Source organism: Leptinotarsa decemlineata, unplaced genomic scaffold (assembly GCF_025532065.1).
Source record: "Leptinotarsa decemlineata unplaced genomic scaffold, Ldec_3_MD MMD2_tig00001393_RagTag_RagTag, whole genome shotgun sequence".
Classification (NCBI taxonomy): domain Eukaryota; kingdom Metazoa; phylum Arthropoda; class Insecta; order Coleoptera; family Chrysomelidae; genus Leptinotarsa; species Leptinotarsa decemlineata.
Genome location: NW_027412562.1, coordinates 11,764,681 through 11,784,323, shown reverse-complemented (window position 1 = coordinate 11,784,323; position 19,643 = coordinate 11,764,681). Strand labels below are relative to the sequence as shown.

The following is a 19,643-nucleotide window of genomic DNA, read 5'->3' as shown; positions in this document are numbered from 1 at the left end:
ACTGGAATCAGCCATCAGGATCCATAAAAGCATCAAGGTGAATATGGAAGTTTTTGGGAATTATATTCTTCAGACTGATGATTCGAGGGACACGAAGTCATTTAATTCCCAAAATAAAATAGTGGACCAATCTTCAGATTTGAATGCTGTTTTTGATGGATTCCGTGATGTAATTGTGGCACAAACGACTGAGTTCCAGGATCGTGACTCAGGTATTTATTTTTTAAAAATTTCAATAAGATTGAATAGTAATATTTTTTTTTTTTTATAATTCAGGTTGGACTTGTGAAAAAATATTGTTTCTCGAGGTCAACATTAATAAATACAGTCCACTGGAAGGACGTTCATATGTGAAGCTGCCTCAATGTATTCAATGGAAGAAAGCTGTTGTGAATGTTCGTAATGAAGATCAATATTGTTTTGCTTGGGCTATAACATCAGCATTATATCCTGCAGATAGTCGAGTGTCCGAACTTACGTCATATCCACATTTTTCCACTGTTTTAGATGTCACAGGTATGGATTTTCCGGTTAAAGTTAATAATAAGAGTATCGAAATATTCGAAGATAGGAATGATATTTCAATTAATGTTTACGGTTTAGAGAGTACATTTGAGAAGGGTAAAATGAAGTATGAAGTGATTGGTCCATTGCGATACTCACAGAGAAGACTCCGGAGACATGTCAATTTGTTGTTTATAACTGATGACTCCGGTAATGGTCACTATTGTTGGATCAAAGATCTTTCAAGATTAGTTTCTAATCAACTATCAGCTCATAGACAGAAAAAATATTTTTGTGACGGATGTTTGATATATTTTTCTGATGAGAGATTGCTTTTACGTCATAATATGTATGATTGTAATCACATTAGTACCACAACACCAACTACTAATTTAAAGATCAATAAATATGGTAGAATGGTTGCGGAAAATAAACTAATGTTTGAAAACTTTGAGAGGCAAATGAGGGTGCCATTTGTAGTGTATGCTGATTTTGAATCAGTGCTTAAACCGATTCATGTGAATGAGCCAAATCCTGGAAGTTCATACACGATTAAAACATTCAAACATGCCCCATATTCATTTGCTTATTTGATAAAGTGTTCATATAATGATGATTTGACAAAATTTGTTACATATAGGGGTGTAGATGCAGCTCAGAAATTTGTGAGTAGCATTGAAGATGATTTGAAAGAGATACATGAAAATCATCTCAGAAACCCTAAACCAATGGATACACAAACTGTCGAAGAAGAAGAACAGTTTGTTGCAGCCAGAACTTGTGGTATATGTAATAAAGCATTTACTGATGGTGACGTCAAAGTAAGAGATCATTGTCATGTCACAGGAAAGAAAAGATCACATGCCGCTCACTCGAAATGTAATTTAAATTTCAAAATACCAAACTTCATACCTATCATTTTTCATAATTTAAGTGGTTATGATTGTCATTTATTCATAAAAGAATTGTATAGGAATAAAGAGAAAGTTGATGTTATCCCGCAAACTAAAGAGAAATATATATCTTTCACGAAGCATCTCTTTACACACAGCTATACCGATAAAGATGGTGTGGTTAGGAAGAATTATCTCAAAATGAGATTTATCGATAGTTATAAATTTATGACTAATTCGTTGGAGAAGTTGGGTGCAAACTTGACCTCCGATCAATGTTTGGAGATGCACAAACATTTCCCACAAATTGAGAAATTCAATTTGATGAGACAGAAAGGTGTATTTCCATATAGTTTTGTTGATGACATTGACAAATTGAATTATCCATTACTTCCGACAAAAAATCAGTTTTATGACACACTCAATTGTGAACATATATCGGAAACTGATTATGATAGGGCTAGAAAAGTTTGGAATTTATTCGAGTGTCAGAATTTGGGGAAATACTCTGATTTGTATTTGAAGTCGGATGTATTGCTACTATGTGATATTTTTGAAAACTTCCGCACCACAAGTTTAGAGATATATAACTTAGATCCGGCACAATATTACACTGCACCTGGATTATCATGGGATGCCATGTTGAAGTTCACTAATGTTGAATTGGAATTACTAACTGACATTGATATGATTCACTTTTTTCAAAAAGGTATACGAGGTGGAATTAGTCAATGTAGCGAGAGGAAACATATAGCAAATAATAGATTTTTACCCAATTATAATCCCAACGAACCTTCCACATTCATTACATATTTAGATGCAACAAATCTATACGGTCACAGTATGTCACAACCTCTACCAACAAGTGAATTTACATGGTTGACACCAAATGAAATTCTTAATCTCGATGTGATGGATGTGAGTACTGATAGTCCGTATGGGTATGTATTTGAAGTGGACATTCATTATCCACAAGAGTTGCATGATAAACATTCTGACCTTCCATTTTTAGTCGAAAAAATAATACCACCTCGTACACAATCGAAAATTCCCAAATTAATTCCAAATTTGAATGATAAAAGAAAATATATTGTTCATTATAGGAATCTACAGCAAGCTGTCAAAAATGGATTGATTGTAATGAATACACATAGAGTATTGAAATTCAAACAATCATGCTGGATGAAACCCTATATAGATCTTAATACTGAAATGCGTAATAGGTCTAACAACAAATCTGTTAAAGATTTCTATAAACTAATGAATAATGCGGTGTATGGAAAGACAATGGAGAATGTAGATAATCGAATTGATGTTAGACTCGTTACACATTGGGAAAATATAAAGAAAAATATAGGTGCCAGCACTCTCATAGCCAAACCAAATTTCAAAAATTGTTCAATTTTCACTGATAATTTCGTTGCCATTCAATTGGGTAGAGTGAAGGTTCATTACGATAAACCATTATATTTGGGATTTTCCATATTAGAATTATCTAAAACAGTCATGTATGACTTTTTCTATGGATGCATCAAACAACACTTTGATGAAAATGTCTCTTTACTTTACACAGATACCGACTCGCTCATTCTTAAAGTAAACACAGAAAATTTTTATGAATTCATAAAAACTAACATAAGTAGATTTGATACATCCAATTACAGTATAGTTAACCAATTCAATATTCCAGTAACAAGTTCAGTCTTGGGTAACTTCAAAGATGAATTTCCAAATGATCCAATCATGAGTTTTTATGGTACAGGTGCTAAAGCATATTATGTGAAATCTGTTGATGGTGAATTTAAGAAAGCCAAAGGGGTTAAACGATCTGTAATAAAGAATGAATTGACATGCGAAGATTATCAAAAAATCGTCGAACAAGGTGGTATGATATTCAGAAAGATGAATTCATTTAGAAGCGTGTTACATGATATGTATACTGAATTAAAAAATAAAGTTGCATTATCATATCACGATGATAAACGATTTATCATTCCGAATACTACCCACACTCTTCCTTGGGGTCATAATGATATTGAATTTTATGAAAACGATCCAAATGAGAACATTCGTTGGATAAGTAATATTATTCAACAATCACAATCTCAGGAGACTCCATTGGATCAATTGATTAATTTATTATCTGCCGAGATCAATGATTGAAATATCATTCAATATCTTCAAAACCGGAAAATTCAATATTGATATTTATGTAGCCATTTATAATTAATAATATATGATAGAAGTAATGTGATATTAATGTATTATGTATGTATGTATATGTATTACTGTAATGAATATAAAATGATTAAAATTTTATTTGTATTATTTCTATTTCCCTAATCAATTACTGCAATATATAGTATAATGTAAATGACAGAAATATCAGTTTGAAGAGAATCATCGTAGAGTGCACAATGTCTAAAACAATCGATAAGTTTGGTAGAAAAAGAAAATGGGGTGGTAATGTCATTCGAGGTCCTCCTGGGAATGGTTTTAAATTAACAAAAGATGGTCATTATGACATGCAAAGGAAAATATTGAAAAATACAAGTGAACCAATTGACAAGAGTGATTGTGTAACTGTATCATATCTTGAGGGGGAAATTAATGGAGCAAAGGAAGTTATACTTCTAGCCCTACAAGCTGCAATACAATCCACAATAGGCAATATTGCTCGGGACGCCCGGCAAGCATTTAACGATAAAATTGCAGAGGCTCGGATAACTTTCACTCGTAAATTTGACAAACTTACAAGTGATGTAGACATAAAAATGTCTGACATAACAGCGTCTACAAATAAAAAATTTGATGCTATGTCAAACATAACAGGGACTACAATGAAAAAGTATGATGTACTGGAACAGAGAGTTGAAGTATTGGAGAAAAACCATAAAGAAGTTTTGGAGAGAAACTATAAAGTCAGGCCATCATCATCAGGTGGACTGGGATATCCAGGACTGAACATTAATCCAAATCATAGAATAATACAACCAAAACCAAAACCAACTGATGATGTATTAATGGAACCAACATGGTGAATGTATTCCCTCGTTAGGTTAGGTTAATAGCTACGTTAGGTTAGCTGCATACTTACGTTAGGTTAGGTGTTAGGTTAGTATTCCCTCGTTAGGTTAGGTTAATAGTTACTGTAGGTTAGGTTAGGTTAGGTTAGGTTAGGTTAGGTTAGGTTAGGTTAGGTTAGGTGTTCGGTTGCATAGCGGTAGGTTAGCGTACTAGGTTAGGTTACGTTAATACATACGATAGGTTAGGTGTTCGGTTGCATAGCGGTAGGTTAGCGTACTAGGTTAGGTTACGTTAATACGTTAATACGTTAGGTTAGGTGTTCGGTTGCATATTATGTTACGAACGCGCGCGCGAAGAGGGCGTAGATGTCTCTCCAGATGTCCCGCCTACCTGGGGCCGGAGGCCCCACCCACCTGGGCGGAGCCCAGGCAGTGGGCGGGGCCCGTTAGGGCCACGCCCCCCCCCCCCCCCCCCCCCGTCCACCAACTTTTCGGATACCCCGCCCCTTTCCGAAGCCCCGCCCCCTTTCCGAAGCCCCGCCCCTCCCCTCCCCGAAGCCCCGCCCCCCCGACTCCCAACATTTGCGCATGTACACCCCTACCCTCATCGCGCATGTGCGCTCCCACCATTTTCCCACCGCTCACGCATCGAAGTCGATACCCTCCGGAGAGCACTCCACAACATTCAGTTCGAGAAGTCATCTCATCGAGAGCAGTCCACTCCACAACAAGGCAGTACGTTCCAACGACCAACTTGATATTTGAGTAAGTAAATTAGGAATGTTATTTTTTATATCAACTAACTTTGTATTATTTCTTCTTTTTCAGAATGGCAACCAATACACAGGAGGTGAATAATGCTGTGGCGTCTATTCTGCCGGTGTCCGCTGACCAGGAGGAGGCAGCATCTTCGAGAGCGGTGACGGTTGACCAGCCAACCACTTCGCGTTCGCGAGTTAGGTGCAGATCTTCTAGCCCTGACTTATTCGAGGAGGAGGAGGAAGTCAGGGCTGTGAAGAAGGTTTGCCAACGACCTGCAGCAAAGGTTGGTCCTATTTCAAAGTACCGAGCTACTTGCAATAGGACTAATCCTTATGCAGGTAGTTTTTCGACCTCTCGTAAGAGGGCCTCCACACCAGCAGCAGCACCAGCAGCAGTGGAAATTCCGAGGAGTCCTTCTCCGGAGTTGGTGATATTGTCGCCGTTGGTGACGCGACTACCACCGCTGCCAGCGACACCGGCGGATCCTGAGGTGTTGGTGCCACAGCCTATCGGAGAGGTTAGTGAAAAGATGAGTGTTTTTCTGCAGAGATGCAAGAAAGCAGAACGAGCTGCCCGATCTAGCGAGGCCGAGTTGGTTACCATGAAGCGACAAATGGCTGAAATGGATAACCGACGGAGGGAACTCCAAAAGGAAATGGCCGAAATAGATCGGAATTATGCATCTCTGCAGGAAAGGTGTAAAGCAAAGACCTCTTCGATAGAGCTGTACAAAAAAGTAGTGACAGTTATGGACACTCTTTTTGTAGATGAAGTGTAAATGTAAGATTAGTTTTAGGTTAGTTAGGAGTATTTAATTATGGTAGTTTTAAGTTTATATTTGTTAAGTTTATATTGAATAAAGGAAAAGGAAGTGAAATAAAGGGTGTACACTGTTTTTTGGTTTGGTACACATTGAACAATGCGATGGTTGGAGCATTTTTCTTCACTTCCTCTTATTATCATTATTATTTTTTTATTTCAATTCCAAGTTCTTCTAGACAAATACCTCACATCAATTTTTGTGTTCTCTAATCACTTGTAAATAATTTCATGTGAAGAAAATTTAAAAAATAAAAAAATAGACATGTTTCATAGTGAAATCGACAAGTATATTTCATTTGTATTTTATCCATTCAAGTATCTCTTTCATTGAATATGTCTTATGTCACTTTGCAATTTACCCCTACTCATTGAATATGTCTTATGTCACACTACAATTTACCCCTACTCAATGTTCCACTCCTCTCCCACTCCCTCTCGAAAGTATAAAAGTAGAAATCATCTGATGAAACATTCAGTTGATCAGCTAGCATCGAGATGGAACCCGATTCAACCTCCGAACCCTATAGCTGCCCGGATCAGGGGTACAACTTCAATTACTGGGATAACAGCCAGGTACAGGTTGTCTCTTCCACCACGGAACCCCACAGTCCGCCATACGAATACCGGGATCACGACATCAGGATGCAAGTTCAGCATGTCACTGGCAGTGACGAAGGACACTTGGATGACTCGGAATATCCAGATCCTGACGGATGGTGGGACCCTGCTTATGATGACATTGTCCCAATGAGTAGCGACGACGACGATGATGACGACGACGACTCTGGTGATGATGCTGATGACGAGCTTGACGTTAGACGTCCTCCACCATCCCCTATCCTCATCGAGGATAGTCCTCCGCCATCCCCAATCCTAATCGATGATGATGTCCTCAATTCCGATGATGACATATAATCATCTACTCGTCCATCATTTCCTTTCCTTTCCTTCCACGGAGTACACACTTTTTGGTTGGTGTACACGAGGCACTGCGAGGCTGGGGCAGTGTCTTCCTCCCTTCCTCTCCCTCTTATTAGTTTTTTTCCATAATAATCACTAGAATTTCTCCTAATAATCGCTCAGAGTTTCATTCTTGATGTTTTCGAATCTCAAACACTGTTCTACATTTCACCCCCTCCATTTCATTTCTTCCAATATAAATATAGCAACAATCCCAGTTCTATATCATTCTTCCACAATGTCGAGTACAGGACCCATCCAAGTACATGAAATAGATTCAACGTCTGATCATTTGAGTACAACCTTCGCTCAATTTCTGCAGCGAATCTATGATCTTCCTGATGATTTCGCAGAACGAGTGGAACAAGGTATTCAGGACGACATAGATGCTGTTGACGATAATAATGCGGATGATGTGATTAGTATATCATCTGATTCAGCTGATTATGACGACGACGACATCATGAGTATATCATCTGATTCAGATGACTACTATGAGGATGATATCATTAGTATATCATCTGATTCAGATGACGATACCATAATTATTGTTTCTGATGATGAGGAGCGTTAGTCCATATCATTGCATGGATTAATAAAAAAATAACAGCCCTTTTCAGGGCTACAATTAAAGACTGAAACAATAAAAAAAATAGCTCTTTTCAGAGCTACCATTATACTTTCAAACAGAAACAGATTCATACCATTGTTAACATTATGTTAACATTATAATCTCAAACGAAATATATGTATGTGAAAGTATTCATCATTATATGCATATGAATGATTGACAAATGCCAACTTCAACTTTCATTTAAAGTAGTACTCATCATATGCATAGATATTCAATGACTATCAAATTCCAAATTTCGACTTTTCAGTCAAAGTAGTAATTTATTTGTCATATAATGTATAGATATTCAAAGACTAACAAATTTCCAACTTAGACTTTTATTAATCAAAGTATTCATTTGTCACATAATCTATGAATACTAATACAACTAACTACTGTTTGTGTGAATAATGTAGCCCTGAAAAGGGCTGTTGTTTTTTTTTGACCAGTAGGTCCACGGTTATTGTGCCACAGGTTGGACATTATTACATATAATACATGTAGATACTCGGGTGAAGTTTGTTAGTGGCCTCTCGCAAGCTTCACACCAATTCTGTCCCATTTCCATAATTGAGACAGTGTTGTGGGTGTTGACATGGGCATACCACCCTCCATTATTGTTTCTATGCGAATAAAACCGAAAGCAGCACCAACATAGTTTTTTGTTCTCTCCATCTATTGTGCTGATCAATACGTATGCATCCAATGCACAATACAAATCCAAGGGATCTTCCAGTGTCTCACTGACATTGAGTGTTCGCATACCGATCCTCATAGCACCATCACCTTCAGTTGTGTCAGCTTCTATCCCTTCATCATCTCCTTCTTCATCCATGACCCTCTCAAACTCCATCACGTCATCATCTTCGTCGCTTTGGTTGGCCTCGTTTTCAACTTCGTCTATCTCATCTTCATCGACTCCAACATCTTCTGCTTCAACTATTACTTCCTCTAGCGGAACATTGACATCCTCATCATCTGATTCGTCTATCCAATTGTTTTCATCAACAGCAGCTATTCTATTTAATGCAGCATTTATTTTTGCAGAATTCATCTTGTTGTTGTTTGCTCACAGTTGTAGAGAGTGAATGAATGAACTCTAGGTTTGCAAGTCAACTTATATAGGAGGTGATGCGACTCCCACTTGACTCGTTTAGAGTGGAATAGTAGGAGAAGTTATCCCACTATACTTCCACATGATGTTGATTTGTATAAATAGAGATCGTAGGTATAGGAGAGAGCATTCAGAGTTTCTGTAAGTCATCTCTTTATATTTCTAATCGAATTAGTAAAATGCCGTTTCCAAAAGAGTGGAATGAAAAACCAAAAGTGTGTGTCTACCCAATGATGATTGCAGGGGCTATTGTGTGCTACTTTTGTCAAATAAGTAGACCTAAGGATTCAATCAATCCATGTACTGGTATGTGTAGTGATTGCGTGTTGCGGATTCAACTATCGCCTCCTTCTCATCCACCGAAGCGAACAAAATCGGATTATCGTCAACAACAGTTACAGTGTCTGAAGTGTTCCGAACCTATAATATTTAACAATATAGGTATCTGTAGAAATATTTGTGGTATCTGTGCTGCCGTTCCAACTCCACTGCAACGTTGTTTGCGTTGTGATACATATTCCATGAATTGTTGGAATCATGTATGCAATGCATGTAGAAGTACTTGGGATCTGTGTGAGAAGGTTGGTCAACTCTACCCAATAGGAGAATCCATTTTTTTCAATGTTGGTGTTTGACGCACGAGCAACAACTATTGAGGAATAGAGTCAAAGAACGTTCCACATCCACAGAGACATATTAACATTTTTCATTTTTTATTATCGTTATTGTCCTCTATTATTAATAAATATATATATATTTTGAATTTATTTGTATTATTTTCTAACATTTAAAAATACATGCATGCAACACAAAGTTTTCCTCTTAAATGACAAAGATTGTTACATGCGTGAATAGTTTAGTGAGAGAGCGCATGTGCCAGTTGATGAAAGAGCGCATGCGCTAGTTTATTTTCTTCTATAAATGGTGAGGTCTCAGTAACATCATCACCTTTCCTATCCACATTCTATTGCTATCACATATCATTCCTCAGACCTTAATAATCATGAGCTCTATGCCGCTATTGATTGCTGAAGATGGTTCACCACTTGTTGATATCGATCAGACTGATTTTGAAAATATTCCAGTATTACATTTATCGAGTCAAGATTCGATAAATGATTTTGATATTAACGACTTCGTTAACTTTGCAGATGTGCCAGAACCAAATGAGCAAATTATTATTGAAAATCCGATCGTTTCGCAATTATCATCACTCAAACACTCTTCATCTACCCTTCCTCTTGGTGTTGATAAGAAATCTAGAACAATCAAGAGGAAGGTTACTAAGGCATCTTCATCGATTGTCACTGACTTTAAAGAAAAGAAAGAATCCAAAAGTGTTGTGCGACAGAAAAAACCCGCAACGAAAAGTGACAGATCGAAGAGGAAGCCAAAAGGTACTCCTAAAGAAATGAAGAGTGATTTGAAAGCTGAACCGCTATCTTCTTTCAGCCCCTCCATCGGTTTGGGGAAATGAAAAGGAAAGCAAAATGCCGTCTTGTAAAGGCACAGATGACTATTGCTGAACTTGAAAAGAGTGAGCGAGCTATTAATGCTAATAATGAAACTCTTGAAGCATTAGATGCCAAGATTGCATTAGCGAAGGTTGAATTGGCTAGAATGTCTAAAGATGCTGATGAACTCCGTTCAAAAATTGGTAAAGATAAGCAATTCCATCAACGTTCGAGAATGCAAGCTCAGGCTGAGCTTGAGGAGTCGACTAAGCTTTATGAGACAGCATTATCAGTGAGAGATAATTGGCAAAAAGAGTTGGATACTGCATTTCAAAGTGACGGCGATTAGTTTTGGGAATGATAATGTGTTTTCAATATCGTGAGTTGAAAAATATAAGCGGGAATGGAGTATACAATTAATTTGGTTTGGTATACACAGAACATTGCGAATGGCTGGGGCAATGTTTACCGCTGCAATATTTTTCAGTTCACATACTTATAATTGAAATGAAAACAATAATGAACTTTAATATTACTTTATTCATAAAAGTCACTATTATATACATTTAAACCATATTTGATTCATCAATCCAAGAATTTTGTTCGCTAGGAAGGCCTAACCACTTTACATATACTTTATTTTTTCTTCTCTTCAACACCTTCTCAATCAGATATACGTCAGGATTCTCGGTTCGTAATAACTCTTCTTCGTAAAAACATCCTCTAATCGGCTGTTCATTCATATCTTCAAGATTATAAGTCGTTGGGATGGTTTTATTAATTTTAACAATCTTGAATAGCTCCGTGGTAAAATTCGCAGTGTAAGACTTTTCAAAAATATGTTTGTATTTACTTATACGTACAATATCATTTAATTGGAATTTGGGTTTACTTTGTCTTCCTCCAATTCCATTGATACCCTTGAATTTTAATTTTGTTGTTGAATCAACATTGATGGGTGCCATACCTATTGTACGATGAACTTTATTATTATATCTACTAGTTATAATTGGAAGAATATCAAGCCATTTGTGGTGACCTCTCATCGAAAATTCCTTGTAGAGCCATGCCTTTATTGTACGAATCACTCTTTCTGCTATAGCTGCCTTCTTTGTGCTAAATGTTGAATAATGATTGATATTATATTCTCGCATGAGAGATGAGAAGCTTTTATTGAAAAATTCTTTCCCTTGATCGCTTTGTATGTGTTTGGGGAGTATTTGGCTTCTTTCAGTACATGTTTCATTGCATTAGTTACTGTACTACCTGTTTTATCTTTAACTGCTACAGTCCACAGATATTTGGAGTAACAATCTATCACTACAAGTATATATCGGTATCCTTCATTACTTTTTGCATAAGGTTGCAGTTCAGCTAAATCTATTTGCCATAGATCTGCAAAACCTTTGATGGTGGTTATTCTTCTACGAAAATTACGTCTTGCAGGTTTATGTAATTCATTAACAACTTGTCGTTTGACATCACTTATTTCATTAGTCATTCTATTTCAATATGATTAAAGAGAAAAGGTGATAATGTTACTGCATTGAATGATGATGTGACAGTGATCATTACATGTGAATATGTTAATATATTATACCTTCTTCACGTAATTCTTCAATTATTGAAATTATTTCATTATCATGTCCGGTATGTCCGGCTGACTTTGAAGCTACCAATAGTCGTAGGCGAGCAACTAACTCTTTCGGTGAATTCCAGTACACATAATTCACAGGTTTAGAATTATATATTTCTCCATTTTCACTCGTTTGAGTGCTCCACCAATTTTACTTCTACTTCTTATTGGATATTGTCGTGAGTCTAATAGAGGTTTGATAACTTCACGAAATTTTTTAGAATTTGTATTTTTAAAACCATTCTTCAGATGATATTGTTTATATGGAGCATTCGTTATTTTCAATATTTTGGAATATACTTGACGAGTTTCTTCATTATCAACATCTTGTGGATTCTTCAAAAAAATCATATCATACAATTCTGGACTACCTGCGCATTCATATTTTTTCACTTTATTAGCATCCCAAAATGAAATGTTTCCATCTTTGAAATTTACCACTAGACTTCCCATTTTCAGCTTTTGTGTAATTGGATCCATACGTACGCCAAATGTTCCATCATATGCTGGATTTCTAGATTTTATATTATTCAAATGTTTCATCAAAACATCTTCACCACTTTCATTCATAACAGGTGAGATGTCAGGATCCGAGGAATCGATGTGGGACGATGATGGTGTTTCGAATAGAGTTGTTCTCATATCGTCTTGAAGTGTGCTCGTGTCACTATTCACAGATGATACACTACCAAAAGATTGTTTTCTTCCTATTGGAGTACTCATGGGATAATTTGAAGTAGATTGAACAGTTCCATGATTTGGTGATAACACTGGTGATTTAGAAGTAGCGTTTGATGATAAAACATTCAATGGTTTCATTATGGGCTCATACAATCTTTCAAGTGTCGTACGATTTTCAATATTATCATTCTTGATAGAGTTGAATTTCTGCCTGACAGCTTCTGTTGTCTCTACTAGTTGACGTTTCAAATTTATTTCATTGTTTTTATTTTCAGGATCTTTTTTTGTATTCATAATGCCCTTTTTTTTGAATTAAAGCTTAATTCGTTGGTGAAGTGACCACTACAATATTCAGTGATCGAATAAGTTCCAAAAACAAGATCATGGGTATATAAAACTATCGAATCCTTTGCGATATCTACCTTCATCTATTTTTCTATCCTTATCAATGACTAGAAATCCATATTGGTCCTCCCAGCATTTAACACACATCAATTGGAATTGTTTGAATGTTACATCGGGTGAAACATGATCTGAATAAATGTGATGTAAATTCGTCTCATCTTGTTTGAACATTATAATGAAATTGGTATTGTCACGCACTAACTGTTTGGGTACCCGTGAATATGTCTGTGCTAGATAAAAACAATCAACATCCTTATGACGTCCCATACAGAAATATGATCTAATAATATCTTGCTTTTCACATATTACATCATCGAAAATGAAAACAGAATTAGGCTTAGCGTCGGAGGGTTCCACTATTTCTGCATTATTGCTGAATGTATAAAAACCTAATCCTTTTATAGGTTCCAAAACACTTCGCAAGTACTGATATTTAGGTTGATTGAGTGATTTCGAATAGAGATACACATTTCTAAATCTCAGTCCTTGTGGATGTGTTAATAGTGATATCATTGCATTCGTCTTTCCACAATTTGAAGGTCCTATAATGAGTCCTCGAACTGATGATGGAAGTAGTGGACCATGTCTGAATACCCTTTGTCCATTCAATCCACAACCAAATTTCTCATCTAGATTATCTACAGCAAACTTTCTTTCTGTTTTACAATGCGCATCGTGCCGTGGTTGGAGACTATATAAATGTTATTAGCTTATTCATTTCAATGTGTACCATCAAACGATACGGACGTATTGAAAGTGATCGTAAAATTAAAAGAGGTTGTGGTTTTGTTAATGATTTAATAAACAAACTTCCTTTCGAATTACATCTACCGGAGGTTATCAATACTGTGGACCGGGTACAAAATTGAAACAACGTTAGCTCGTAACGACCCTGGAATCAATAAATTAGATATTGAATGCAAAAAACACGATATTCAATATTCTAAGCATCCATCCGATCTTGCAGCAAGACATTTAGCCGACAAAGAACTTGAATACAGCGCTTGGGATAGGGTAAATCGAAGGACGCGAGTATTGGGGAAAGAGCAGCTGCATTACTTGTCACCAACATTATGAAAGCGAAAAGACATATGGGCATGGGTTGTAGTACCAATAAGAAAAAATGTAAGAGGAAACAAACGAAGAAAAATAAAATTAAAAAAGTTGCATTTGGTGCTGGGATAGTCCATAAAGTGCGAAATGTATTGAAGAAAGCTGGTGGGAATCAATTTGTGACGAATAATAGCAAAAAAGCTATCACTGTGGCATTGCAGGCGGCACGTAAATACCTTAAAGCTGCCGGTGGAAAGAAGAAAATCCGCACACCACGCATAATTCCTGTTCCCAAGATCGGTGGACTTTTACCATTGATACCAATTTTTGCTGGACTATCCGCACTAGGAAGTTTGGCGGGAGCTGCTGCTGGTATTACCAAGGCCGTGAATTCGGCAAAAGCCAGCAGAGCGGCTTTAATGGAAGCCAATCGTCACAATAAAACCATGGAGGCTGTAGCATTAGGCAAACGCGGAAGTGGAATATATCTCAAACCATACCGTAAAGTTTAGGACTATATTTAAAACCATACAAAGCCACAAACAAAACAAAAAACTAATTGAACCCCTACCTCAGAGGCCTCTTACTGATCTCGATCTCAGTTATTATGCACAAAAAATGAAAATTCCACATTTTCGTGGTGTTTTTATGCGTGATAGATTACCATCTTCAGGTCCAAAACAAAACGAGACAGCTATTGTTAATTTAGATGGAATAAGTGGACCAGGAACACATTGGGGGGCATATAAAAAATGTGGGAAAGAAGTCACATATTTCGATAGTTTTGGAGATCTACCCCCACCATTGGAATTGACTCGATTCTTTCGAAAATGTTCGAATGTAAAAATCAAATATAACTATGATCGACAACAGAAATTTAATACAGTTCTCTGTGGTCACTTGTGCTTGCAGTTTCTCTCTAAATAATTTTCCAAATAAAAATGGATTCAACACCAAAACTGGATCGGGAGGCTATCAAGGGAATGGGGTTTTCACTTAGAATGTTTTCAAAATATGGTACCTTGAAAAAAATGGATAAAGTGATGCTTGCAAATATGCCTAAGGAAGTGATACTTGCATGTGTTGCACATGAGATTGCATATGTTTGGGAAAAGTGCCTAAGCATCTGCAAGATGACATCGATATAATGAAACATAGATATTGTTATGAGCACCACCACCACGATCAAAATTCAGAATCGGATGTTAATGACGGTCCTATACCTCGGAAATCTATGTGTTGTATTTGTAATATAGAGGATGTGAATATTGGTATCAATAAAAATGATACTTATTACAATACAACACCTTCCAAAAAGTGTAAATTGTCTCAAATGTGCTGTTGCTGTGTACAATAATAAATTGAAATGTGTTTCAAAATATTCATCAGTCATGTCACGAAAGTTCGAGCTACAAGCTGTCGGGACAAGTGTCTTGAGTGCGGATTTTTTTCCACCAATTGAATTGGATAGGAACAGTCGTTATGGATTAGGACTTTTGGGATTCTATGGATGCAATACAATCAATAATATAACTGAAGCTAATAACTTAGTTAGTTTTAGAATCAGTAATGACAACTCATCGATACCCCAAAAGTTGACAATTGAAATTCCATGTGGTGCTTATGAAATAGAAGAGATCAATGCCGTCATACAGAAACATATCATGTTCAGATTGTTTCATGATAAAAAACCAAATGATGTCGTTGCAGATGATATTTTCTATCTACACGCCAATAATAATACATTCAAATGTGAAATGCGATCCAAATATGAAATTGATCTGACACATCCAAATTCAATAGCAGAAATGATGGGGTTCGCTCATGAAATATTTCCACCAAATCAGATACATGAATCATCATTACCAATAAACATTACAACTGTGAGACTTATCCGCTTAGATTGCAATATAATATCTGGTTCATATATAAATGGTGAAGAATCCCACATTCTTTTCTCATTCGATATTGATGTTGAACCTGCTACATCTTACTAAAGAACCACACAGTATTATATATATGCCTGTCAGTCCAGAAGGTCGTCAATTGATTCACAACATTACAGTGCGTATTTTGGATGAAAAAAATAACCTTATCGATTTTGGAAGTGAAGAAGAGATTTTCATTATTTTGGAATTGAAGAAAATCGAATAACTGTTGTTATGGTTTTCATTTATAATAGACAAAATCGCATTGAACAATCCCAAACGAGTTGCACTATCAAAAAGAAAGGTGTGCATAAAAAGAAGCTCATTCCACAAGTGTATGCTAAACAGTTAGCACATAACGCTCTGTCTGTGAGTGATCTTAAATTTTTGAAATCGATTGGATTGAAAGTGAGAAAATAACAATGGTGCTCGAAACAAACAATGAAAAGTTGAATATATTCAATGAACCAGTGCTCGATCATTCTCTCATAAGTTTACATGAGCACACATATAAGCCCTATGGATCACCGCTATTCAGGAATTCGGATGAAATCAGAATTGCAATCAATAATCAAGATGTTATACTAGATATTGCCGAGAGCTTCATTTACATAGAAGGTAAATTCACCCCCCAAGATGTAGCGAAAACATGCTATCTCTCGAAATAATGCATTTCTCTTTGACGAAATTCGTTATGAAATGGGAGGTGAACAAGTGGCTGTTGTTAGAAAACCTGGGATAACATCTACAATGAAAACCATGATATCATTTGGACAATCTCATGCTAACACATTATTGACATCTGGTTGGGACTTTCACAATTGAAGCAAGATATCTTGGATACAAACAGTCATGTTTTTAGTGGAAAACTACCACTGAAATATTTGATGGGTTTTGCTGAAGATTACAACAAAAGTATCTTGAATGCCAAACAGGAATTGATTTTGATTATCGCTCGATCATTCAAAAACTCATATATAGGTGAGGTTGATGCTGATTTGGAAATAAATAAAATCGAATGGAAAATAAGGCATATTGTACCAGATGATAAACACAAGCTCAAACTTTTGAGTAGAATAAACAAAAGCGGTCTGAATGCCAAAATCAAGTTGGCGTATCGTATGTGGGACCTCTATGAACTACCATCATTACGTGGGACTTCTTCAGACATATGGGCCATCAAAACAACTAACGCATTGGAAACTCCTCGTTTTGTCATCATCGCATTCCAAAGTACTACCACATCTGAAGATAGAACACAAGATATTACAAAATTCACAACTGCTGATATCAATAGTATTCGAGTATACTTGAATTCTGAAGTTTATCCATATGAGCGTTGGAATTTGAATTTCGATAAAAAACTTGATGCTCCTGCTTATTATGCTTTTGAGAGTTTCCAGCGAAGTTATTATGATAAAGATATGAGTGAACCTCTGATGGACATTGGACAATTTAGAGAGAATCCACTATTCGTCATCGATTGTTCCCATCAACCGAATGCAACAAAATCATCAACTATTGATATAAAGATTGAGTTTGAGACGAGGAAGACCAAGTTTCCAGACAACACTAAAGTATATGCATTAATTTTGCATGATACAGTTTTAACATACAATGCATTGGATGGTTCAGTTCATAGCAGATATTGACACTTTTTTTTCACTCTATCATGTACTGTTTTATGATCTTTTTTTTTTTTTATTTGTAACTGACTTATATCATGTATTGTATTTTATATCATATTTATTGTTTTGTAATCATTTTCTATTGTATTTCATCAGATTTAAATAAATAAAACATGAAAATAATACAAAGTTTTTTATTTGACATTATTTATGATTCACAGGAACATACAGACTATCTAAAATAACTTCTTCCTCATAATCATCATTTTCGCGACCATCTTCAATTTCCTCTCGATTTTCATCATTCAATTCAAAGTGATGAATAATCCATTCTGGCAAGTATGGTTGGAGCTATACAGAATCTTCTTAGGTTCAGTTCAATCATAACCTCACAAAGTTGCCACAATTCCAATTCATTATCCAAAAATTTGTTGCAAACTTCTGCACCACTCCAATAGTTCTCAGCATCACGAAGGCATAATTCGATTTGTTTTTCATCATAGCATACACTCATATCATAAACGCTTGCATGTTCGGCTCCATCACCCAACACCTTCAATTTAGACGACAAATGTTGAACCGATGATTTGAGATCTACAATATCGACCCAATCTTGACTTGCGTACTGCATCCACATCTTTAAATGGTGGAACTGAAATCGAACAAAAAAAAAAAACAATAAGCAACCTCCAATTTTTCAGTGATATAATACTCACATTCCCATTTTACTTGTAGTTACAAAGTGAGTGTATTCAACTAAGTTAGTAATGTTTATATTTCCATATAATTATCATCTAATATATGAATATTAATAAAACAATAAGAAATTCATTATAATTACTATTATTATTCAATCATATTGAATTTGACTAGAGTTATCGTTTTCACACCAAAAAAAACTTTGTAAGCTATGACCTAAAGAAATTCACTATAAATTATTACTATTATTCAATCATATTGAATTTGACTAGAGATCGCGTTTTCATGCCAGCAAAACTTTGTTGGCTCTGTCCTAAATACATCATCGTATATTTACCACCTGATGAGTTGATACAAGATATATCGTCATCACTGAATTGCAACGAAATACGTTTTGGTAGCCATGTTTTAAATAATTATCATTGCTCACATCTTGCAAAGTTAATAAAATTGATTTACCAAATCGTGTAGAATAAGTTGACATATTTTTAATTATGTACACTTCATCAATTGGCAATGATGATAAGGCCTTTTGCTCTAGTATTTCAACCTCCTGTACAATCAAATTATTAATTTTATTCAAGTCTACTTTTGAAACGGACATGATGAAAATATATATGAAAATATAAACAATTTCCAACAGACAAATACACTCACCGTCTTCCTTCTATTACGAACTGAATAACACTCTACCAATTGCTAACTGCTGCAGATATATTCGTCTACTGATTTCATAGTGTGCCAGGCATTTCTTTTATATTAAACAGTGTGAGTCACCCCACCATGAAACCGTGAAAGATTCACATTGCTAGTTGCTATCCACTAGAGATGCCTGACGTCACAGCCAAGCCCATCTCCCAACTTGATGCGATAACAGTCCGGTACGAGCAAGCAGTGGTCGTTGCGGTCTCGAGAGGGTAGACGCTAGGCAAACAGTCCTCGGCTGCCGTTGTGTCACCATGGATAGCGGGGCTAGAGCGAACCTTCATCGCTTCAGGAGAGGTGAGGGCAGACCGATGAATACGCATTACTCTGCCACACGTCGTGGAGTGAACATGTCGCTCTCTAGCCGTTGAACGGTTATTGCTGTGACGTCACTCCACTACTAACTTGGTGCCCTAACACCGATGGAGCATTTATTACTTGGAGGATCTTCGAAGTATGCAGACGTATGTTTGTACATAGACAAACAAGCACATGATGAAACCCTGTACCGTGCATTCTCCTACACACACACACATAAACACACAAAATCTCATATGAAAAAAAAATCTGAACGATCCATGCACCAGACACTTCAAGGTCACAACGCTTGACTTCACTGCACAACAAAAAAACTTCACCAACAACAACCAATAAAAAAAGCAATTAATACGTCATAGTGGTGGGGGGAGCCGAGAATCAGCTGTAAACAACTACTTTCCATATTATGAAGGTGTCGTCAACATATCTCAACAGACTCGAG

General features: G+C 36.3%; 2 protein-coding genes across 4 annotated transcripts in view; both read left to right on the top strand.

The window, feature by feature from the left end:
* Pgant9 (Polypeptide N-Acetylgalactosaminyltransferase 9) overlaps positions 1-19,643 on the top strand; it is a 179,130-nt gene that overhangs the window by 55,345 nt on the left and 104,142 nt on the right. The gene's annotated exons all lie outside the window — the stretch shown is intronic.
* LOC141482579 (uncharacterized) lies at positions 4,916-6,158 on the top strand. Its single transcript, XM_074176063.1, has 2 exons — positions 4,916-5,188; positions 5,252-6,158. Exons 1-2 carry the CDS (start codon positions 5,037-5,039, stop codon positions 5,961-5,963), a joined length of 864 nt encoding a protein of 287 aa, XP_074032164.1. The 5' UTR covers positions 4,916-5,036; the 3' UTR covers positions 5,964-6,158.

Excerpts from the sequence above, each read along its gene's own strand:
- LOC141482579 (XM_074176063.1), top strand. The coding sequence starts at position 5,037 with ATGTGCGCTCCCACCATTTTCCCACCGCTCACGCATCGAAGTCGATAC. Across the intron at positions 5,189-5,251 it reads ACGACCAACTTGATATTTGA|AATGGCAACCAATACACAGG; the intron begins GTAAGTAAATTA and ends CTTCTTTTTCAG.